The 9,146-nt window shown below is 51.5% G+C and overlaps 1 protein-coding gene across 20 annotated transcripts in view; it reads left to right on the forward strand.

The window, feature by feature from the left end:
* CACNA1A (calcium voltage-gated channel subunit alpha1 A) overlaps positions 1-9,146 on the forward strand; it is a 293,742-nt gene that overhangs the window by 212,308 nt on the left and 72,288 nt on the right. For all 20 annotated transcript variants that reach the window (XM_037727562.1, XM_037727559.1, XM_037727549.1 and 17 more), the window contains exons 20-22: positions 2,055-2,518; positions 4,945-5,083; positions 7,147-7,276. In XM_037727562.1, coding sequence (XP_037583490.1) covers positions 2,055-2,518; positions 4,945-5,083; positions 7,147-7,276 — 733 coding nt within the window. The remainder of the gene's footprint in view (positions 1-2,054; positions 2,519-4,944; positions 5,084-7,146; positions 7,277-9,146) is intronic.

The raw sequence follows: 9,146 nt of genomic DNA on the forward strand, positions 1-9,146 counted from the left end.
GAGCCTGGGAGATGGAGATTGCAGTGAGCTGAGATCACACCACAACCTGGGTGACAGAATGAGAACCTATCTCAAAAAAAAAAAAAAAAAAAAAAAAAAAAAAAAAAAAAAAAAAAAAAACATTGTCGAGATTCGAACCCAGGTCAGCCTGTCTTTTCAAACGTCACTCTATGACCCACTCATGAAACTGAGAAGGGCAGAAAGGTGCTTGGACCTGCCCGTTTCCCCTGTGTGGTCTCAGAGAAACAGTGGAGCTGCCCCGGCTGCTCCTTCCGGGAAGTATTCATAGAAGCATCCCACTTACCTACTTTGGTCTGAAAATAAATTAGCTTGTCTCTTCTGCATACTAAAAACACCACGGGTTTTTGCAAGTTAAAATGCAAAAATAAAATGAGGAACATGATGCTGGTAGTTGAGCCAGTGGAAAGCCCTCTAGGGAAAGCCAGCCTATCTGTCTGTCTGTCTGTCCGTCTATGTATATATGTATCTATCTATCTGTCTGTCTGTGTATGTATGTATCTATCTGTCTGTCTATGTATCTATCTGTCTGTCTGTGTATGTATGTATCTGTCTGTGTATGTATGTATCTGTCTATGTATGTATGTGTCTGTGTATGTATGTATCTATCTGTCTGTCTGTCTATGTATGTATGTATGTATCTGTCTGTCTGTCCATCTATCTGTTATTTTCAGGTAGACTGTGTGAAGCCAGGGCTGTGTTTTCCAGGGGTCAGTAGTCCAGAAGGCATCAGATGGGCTGCAGAGTGAGTCTCCGTCCATGTGCAGATGGCAGGCGGCAGGGTCCATGTGTCCATGGCTTGGAGAGGCAGGGTTTGATGGGAGGTCTGAGGCTGTGGGATCTCTCCTGGGGCCTCAGTATCCTCATCTGGATAATGGGGGCATTCCGGCCAGGCATGGTGGCTAATGCCTATAATTCTGGCACTTTGGGAGGCTGAGGTAAGTGAGTCACTTGAGGCCAGGAGTTCAAGATCAGCCCAGGCAACATGGCAAAACCCCGCCTCTATTGAAAATAGAAAAACTAGCCGGACATGGTGGTCCACACCTGTAATCCCAGCCATTCGGGAGGCTGAGGCGTGAGAATCACTCGAACACGGGAGGCAGAGGTTACATTGAGCTGAGATCCTGCCACTGCACTCCAACCTGCGAACAGAGTGAGACTGTCTCAGAGAAAAAAGAAAAGAAAAGAAAATGGAGGTATTTGCTTATCATTTGACAATAAGTTACCCAGCATCAACTGTGTGAGAGGCCCTGCACTAGGCAGTGAAAACTCAGCTACGAATAAGAAAGTTAAAAACAGGCTGGGTGTGTGGCTTAATGCTTTTAACCACAGGTGTGGGGGCAGGTGCCTGTAATCCCAGCTACTCGGGAGGCTGAGGCAGGAGGATGGCTTGAACCCAGGAGGCAGAGGTTGCAGTGAGCCAAGATTGCACCACTGCACAACAGAGCGAGGCTCCATCTTAGAAAAAAGAAAGAAGAAATAAGATGTTGGGGATTTGTGGAAAACTGTCCACAGACAAGTGAAGGTCTTGATCTCTTAGCAAGAATTGAACAGGCCCCTCTCAATTCCGGGTGCTGGAGGGATCTGGGACACAACTTCTCCATGACCAAATTGTACCCTTTTCTTTTTTTTTTTTTTTTTTGTGACAGAGTCTCACTGTGTCACCCAGGCTGGAGTGCAGTGAGACGATCATGGCTCACTGCGGCCTCAACTTCCTGGGCTCAGGCAGTCCTCCTGCCTCAGCCTCCCAAGTAGCTTTGACTACAGGCACACACCACCACGCCTGTAAATTTATGCATTTTTTTTTTTTTTTTGTAGAAACGAGGTCTCCCGATGTTGCCCAGGCAGGTCTTGAACTCCTGGCCTTAAGCGGCCCTCCTGCCTCGGCTTCTCAAAGTGCTGGGATTACAGGCTCTAGCCACTGCGCCCAGCCCAAGTGGTACTCCTGAAAGATGGAATCTCAGCTAGGATCCCGAACTGTTGCCCTTTCTCCTAACTCAGGTGTTGGTTCTTTTTCATTCACTTGCCTTCCTCAGAGAGAACCAGGGTTCTGGGGTCCCTGTGTGTGGCCCCAACCTGTCAACCACACGGCCGATCCAGCAGGACCTGGGCCGCCAAGACCCACCCCTGGCAGAGGACATTGACAACATGAAGAACAACAAGCTGGCCACGGCGGAGTCGGCCGGCCCCCACGACAGCCTCGGCCACTCCGGCCTGCCCCAGAGCCCAGCCAAGATGGGAAACAGCACTGACCCCGGCCCCACGCCGGCCGGCCCTGCCATGGCCACCAACCCCCAGAACGCCACCAGCCGCCGGATGCCCAACAACCCGGGGAACCCATCCAATCCCGGCCCCCCCAAAACCCCCGAGAACAGCCTTATCGTCACCAACCCCAGCGGCACCCAAACCAATTCAGCTAAGACTGCCAGGAAACCCGACCACACCACCGTGGATATCCCTCCGGCCTGCCCACCCCCCCTCAACCACACCGTTGTGCAAGGTGAGACCCTCCGCCCTCACACGTCGCCGGGCAGGGGACCCGGTGCCCCTGCAGCCAGAGGCTCTGCTGAGTGACCCTGGACTGTGACCCCATCTCTCCCTTCTCGTTTCCTCCCCTGGAAAATGGGCGTAGCTGTAGTTTCCTACCCCAGAGGGCTGTGAAGGGTTCAGTGAGGTCTCCTGTGCGCTGTGCCTGGCATGGAGACGTGTTGAATTGGGTTAGCGATATCTCCTATGTCCTCCCTTCCCTTCGGGGAGCCAGGAGGCCGCCCCATTTGAGAAACAATGGGGTTCTTTGATGGAAGCTTTAGGGGGGTCAGATGATTGATTCTGTCGGCCCAGCACTGTCCAAAAGAAACGTAACAGAGGCCACATGCATACATCCGTTTAAACTTTCCTGTCACCAAATTGAAAAAGGGCCAGGTGTGCTGGCTCACGCCTGTCATCCCAGCACTTCGGGAGGCCAAGGTAGGAGGATTGCTTAAGCCCAGCCTGGACAACATAGAGAGATCCCATCTCTACAAAAAAATTTTAAAAATTAGTCGGGCGTGGTGGTGTGCGCCTGTAGTCCTGTCTACTAGAAGGCAGAGGTGGGAAGATCACTTGAGCTCAGGAGTTCAAGGCAGCAGTGGGCTAGGATTGTGCTGGCGCTCTAGCCCGGGCAACAGAGGGAGATCCTGTCCAAAAAAACAAAAGAGGGAAGGAGGGAGGGAAAGAAGGAAGGAAGGAAGGAAAAAATATAAAAGAAACAGGTAAAATGAACTTTAATGGTTCATTCCATTTAGCCCGAAATGTTATTTATCCAAAATGTTATTTCAGCCTATAATGAATATTTTTTAAATTATTAACAAGATATTTTACATTCTCTTATACTCAGTCTTCAACATCTGGTATGTTTTTTATTTGTTTGGTTTTTCATTTTTGGGTTTTTTTAGAGACACAGTCAGGCTCTGTCGCCCAGGCTGGAGTGCAGTGGTGTGATCTTGGCTCACTGCAACCTCTGCCTCCCAGGTTCAAGCAACTCTCAGGCCTTAGCCTCCCAAGCAGCTGGGATTGCAGGTGCACGTCGCCAGGCCTGGTTCATTTTTTGTATTTTCAGTAGAGACCGAGTTTCACCGTGATGCCTAGGCTGGTCTCAAACTTCTGGCCCCCGTGATCTACCCGCCTCAGCCTCCCCAAGTGCTGAGATTACAGGTGTGAGCCCCTCATCCGGCCTCTGCTGTGTGCTTTTTTCATTTTCAACACATCCTAAATTGGACTCGCCACATTTCAAGGGCGTGGTAGCCACCTGGAGGCAGTAACGACCCTGTGAACGGCACAGACCTACACTCCCGAGGCACTGAGATCAGGATCAGAGAAGCATTGAGGAATTTAAAGATGAGCTGCTGGCCAGGCGTGGTGGCTCACCCCTGGCATCCCAGCACTTTGGGAGACCAAGGCAGGAGGATCACTTGAGGTCAGGAGTTCAAGACCAGCCTGACCAACATGGTGAAACCCCATCTCTACTAAAAAAAATACAAAAATTAGCCAGGCATGGTGGTGCCTGCCTGCAATCCCAGGGACACAGGAAGCTGATGATGCAGGAGAATCGCTTGAGCCCGGGAGACGGAGGTTGCAGTGAGCTGAGATCACGCCATTGCACTCCAGCCTAAGCAACAAAGTGAGACTCCATCTCAAAAATAAAAGAAAAGGTGAACTGCTGAGTGGTTTACGTCTTAAGTTCCTGTAGTATCAGTTCTGTGTGAGAGATTTTCATGGGTTTGCTGGATAAAGGCTTTCCATGGTCCTGAGACCTAAGTTCCTAAGATCTTGTCACTGTGCCCATTTTATAGATGTAGGAACTGAGGATCAGAGAGGCTCAGCTTGCCCGTGGGCACATAAGCAGGCTGGGCTGCAGAATGGAAGCTCCAGATGCTGGTGGCTCCTCCCCGCCAAATCAAGAGAGAGGTGCTAATGGGGGCAAGCCCTGTGGTTTATGGGAGGTGTATTTCCATCTGTTCAATGGGTCTCTTGGCACTCTCCCTACCTGCCTCCAAGTGAGAATGTGAAGGTCCAAGAAGGATGGGGCAGGTCTGTGTTAAGATCCCACAAGGGCCTCACGCACTCAAGGCTATGGAGTGGTAGAGAGCAGGCTCTCAGGGGCCAGGCCGCCTGGGTTCCAAATGCCAGCTCTGCCACTTCCCGCTGTGTGACCTTAGACAAGTCACTTTACTTCTCTGTGTCTCCATTTCCTCATCTGTGAATGGGGGATCCGAATATGTCAACCTCAGGGCCATGCGAGGGTTTAGTGATGTCATGAGATGCCTGGTATGCAGCAGGCACTTTATAAATGTCAGCCACTTCTTGCCTGCCCTGGGAGTACATGGAGTTCCCAGAGACTTGTGGGAAATTGTGGAGGGCGCCCTGTGTCGGTTCTTGTCCCAACAGTGAACAAAAACGCCAACCCAGACCCACCGTCAAAAAAAGAGGAAGAGAAGAAGGAGGAGGAGGACGACGACCGTGGGGAAGACGGCCCTAAGCCGATGCCTCCCTATAGCTCCATGTTCATCCTGTCCACAACCAACCCGTGAGTATGGCCCCCAGCAAGGGCAGCGGGGCCTGGGGCTCCCACCAGGGTGGTGGAAGTCAGGCCAGAGAGAGGGCAGTGAGTGAGCGTTGACCACCATGAGTCCAAGGGGACCTCTGAACAAGTTGGAAACGGATGCTCCTTCCTTAAGTCACGTACAATGATTTGTCACAATATACTGACTTTGTTGGAAGAGACCCACTTCCTGCCATCCACTAGAAAATCATTGTCATAAATTCCCAAATTTATGTTGTATGTGATGTAAGAGGCACCCTCCCCCAGCCGGGCGCAGTGGCTCACACCTGCAATCCCAGCACTTTGGGAGGCCAAGGCGGGCGGATCATGAGGTTGGGAGTTCGAGACCACCCTGACCAATACGGTAAAACCTCATCTCTACTAAAAATACAAAAATTAGCTGGGTGTCATAGCATATACCTGTAGTCCCAGCTACTTGGGATACTGAGGCAGGAAAATTGCTTGAACCTGGGAGGCAGAGGTTGCAGTGAGCCGAGATCACACCACTGCACTCCAGCCTGGCAACAGAGCAAGACTCCATCTCAAAAAAATAAAAATAAAAGAGACACCCCTCCCACATAGAAATGGCTGAATTAGGCTGGGTGCAGTGGCTCACGCCTGTAATCCAAGCACTTTGGAGGCTAAGGCAGGTGGATCACCTGAAGTCGGGAGTTCAAGACCAGCCTGACCAACATGGTGAAACCCCGTCTTAAAAAAAAAAAAAAAGAAAGAAATGGCTGACTTGTGCAGCACACAGCCTAAACAACAGCATATGGCAGCCCTGAGACCTAAACTCTGTTCCTAACCTCGGCTCTGTAAGGGTTTAGATTCTGGGCGGATGGTCTTTGAGTTGCCTGACTTTCTATCTTGGCCGTCTTTGAAATGGATAGATTATTTAGGGGAGAAATTGTTCCTGTGAATGTCACAGTAGCTCAGAGGTTGTCTTAGAATTGAATGCCTCCCAAGGATGTGTCTTGAAAGCCTGACCCCTCAAAATGCTTCTTGACCATGAAGAATCATGGAAGATGAGATGGGGGGGCAGCAGCTTTCTATAACCTGCCTCTTGGTAACTCATCCTGGGTAGTAATAAATAAAAATAATTTTAAATTATTTGGTTGACTTATCTATTTTACTAAAGAAATGCTTATGTGGTGTTTACTCGGTGCCAGGCACTATTCTGAGTGCCTTAAAAAAAAATTTTTTTAATTTATCTGGGATCATTACCATGCTTAGCTCCATTTGACAGGTGAAAAAACTGAGGTCCAGAGAGGTGAATTCACCCGCCCAAGGTCATCCAGCAAGCCAGTGGGAGAGCTGCAGTTTGAGCCCAGACACTGGCCCTGGCATCCTTGTTCTTAACTACTCAGCTCTGCTGCCATTCACACAACCTTATGACCTATTTACTATTGGCTCCACTTAAGAGGTTAACTGGCACATCCCATTGGCACATTCAAGGCTCTGATAAGGCCTGCAATTCTTAATTTCAGTAACTAACTTTTTGGAGCCCCTGTCATGATCCAGGTGTAAATTAGCTCTTTTAGGTCTCACAATTTTGTGAAGTAAACACTAGTATCATGGCCATTTTATACATGAAGGCACCGAGGCACAGAGAGGACAAGTAACTTGCCCAAGGTCACACAGCTAATTTTTAAAGAAAGAAAGAAATCTACTTAACATATAGAATTAGATGTAAAATGACCCTGGGACATTTTATATCGAAAAGCCTTTTTATCGCCTACAAAATTAAGGACCGTATTTCTTCAACCCAGCTTGGGAATCAAGATATTTCAAAAGGGTCTTTTGGGAGTGATAGGAACTTTGCTAAATAGGACATGTCAATGTCTTCTCTCTCCAAGGTCTCCTCTGCCTTCTTGGGGTTCCGGGACCCAGAGAGGGCCCCCACCTGGAGGAGCTTAATAGTTTGTTGTGTATGAGGCCTTGGGAGTTGGAGCTCTCAGGCAGTGGTAGGTAACCTGAGATTATAGAAGAAACGGCTGTGTGAGCCTGTGGTCTGAATGGACCTCTGCACACGCTTGTGTCTCCAACAGCCTTCGCCGCCTGTGCCATTACATCCTGAACCTGCGCTACTTTGAGATGTGCATCCTCATGGTCATTGCCATGAGCAGCATCGCCCTGGCCGCCGAGGACCCTGTGCAGCCCAACGCGCCTCGGAACAACGTGAGTCCTGCAGAGCGCGCCCCTTCCTAGCCCGGCTCCTCTGCCTCAGGCCACTTTTTCCTGCATCCAAAATGCTCCTAGGTAGGGTGGGATGTTGGGGGCGCCCCTAGGCATAGCCCTCATGGCTGCTGGTTGAGAAGGGATGCTCTGATGCTGTGGGGATGCTTGTGGGAGCAAGACATTCCTTGCGGTGGTGGCTCTGTGAGCCAGGAAGGGAGGAGGCAGCCCAGAGCGACTGGTGCTGAAAATTGCTGGATTCTCTAAAGGAGGCGTGAGACTCGCAGGGTACGGATGTTGCACGTTCTCTGGACGGAATGTGGGGGTTACTGGGGCAGGGGCGGTGCTCAGAGGTGGTCCCCTCCGCAGCCAGGTCTAACCAAGTAGGCATTTCCCTTTGGATATGAAACTTTGAAAGAAACAACTATTTGGTTCAGAAACTCAGCCTAAGCTTTTAGCTTTTTGGAAAGCAAGCCCCTTTCGAGTTGGAGGGTCTTTTGACAACCCCTGTTAATTGAGCACTTGCTGTGTCCCAGGAAGAAACTCAGGTACTTGGCATGTAGTATCTCATTTAATCCTCACAGTGCCCCCCTCCAGCCCCGCCCAGGCATCCCTATTTGACAGATGGGGAAACTGAGACTGGGGGAATGAGGGAGTGGTGGGTGTCCTGTCCAGGGTCACATAGCAAAATTCCAACTCTGCATCCCCCAAAGCTCCCACTGCTTCCCCCAACTGTCTGCATTTACTAATCACCTACTGTATGCCAGGGATGGGTGTGCATAGCCTCTTTGAATCTCAACAAGCAGCAATGAGGGCATGCTTGTGGTTGAGATGGGGAAACCAAGGCACCAATAGACAAGAGTGTGCCTCAACCATGGGCGGCAAGCAGAGAGAGGCTTGACCCCAGGGCCTGGTGGAGGCTGGACTGGCAGCTCCGTTTCCCTCCCCAGCTCCCTCCCCCATCCCTTTCCTCCCAGCCCAGAGCCAAAGAAGTGCATTTCTGCTGCCCTAGCTAAGTAGGTTAAGACCCAGGCAAGCCTGGTGAGCCTCATCCCTCAAGCCCGCCCGCAGCTTACCATGCACCTTCCCTTCCTTCCCAGGCCTGGCAGGGCCCCCGGGGACCCGCTGGGGGAGATGGAAGGAAATAATTAGAACGCAGCTCCCGGAGGAAGCTAGAGCCAGTGCCCGGCCGTCCTCCCAGCCGGCCCAGTTGCCTCTCGAAGCCTGGTTTCCCCCAGGGGCCTCCAGGAGCCAGGCCTGGCAGGGGAGGGGGTGTCCCAGGAGGGGTCCGGAAGCCCCCTGCTGCCTCAAGGAGGCTGGAGAAGGCATTGCCTCCGACAGGGAGGGCACAGCTTCGAAGATCCAGGGGGCACGGCAGCTCCCGGGGCTGAAGGAGATCTAGGCAGCACTCAGACCAGCCCCCAGGGAGCGTCTGCAAAGTGTTCAGCTCCCGCCCCCCTCCCTCGTCCACCTCACAGTTGAAACTTCTCTACAAGAACACTGTGGCCCCATAACGTTCACACCACGTAACCACCATCCAGGGCAAGAAATAGAACAAAAACGCCCCGCACGGCATGTGCCTCCTCGATCCCCGCCCCCACCCCCACCGCCTGCCTTCCCCCTGGAGCTGCCGGGGACACACTCTGGAGACGTTTTTGGTTGTCACGACAGGAGGGGGGAGGTGCTCCTGCATCTGGTGGGTGGAGGCCAGGGGTGCTGCTCAGTACCCTACGATGCCCAGGGCGGCCCCCACGCTGGAGAATGATCCAGCCCCAACTGCCACAGAGCCCAGCTTGAGAAACCCTGTCTTAGAGGTAACCACGACCCCAGCTTCTGGAATGAGCATTTCTCAGCTTCTCTCTTTTTCCCACCT

This window comes from Cebus imitator, unplaced genomic scaffold (genome assembly GCF_001604975.1).
Source record: "Cebus imitator isolate Cc_AM_T3 unplaced genomic scaffold, Cebus_imitator-1.0 Scaffold234, whole genome shotgun sequence".
Lineage (NCBI taxonomy): Eukaryota > Metazoa > Chordata > Mammalia > Primates > Cebidae > Cebus > Cebus imitator.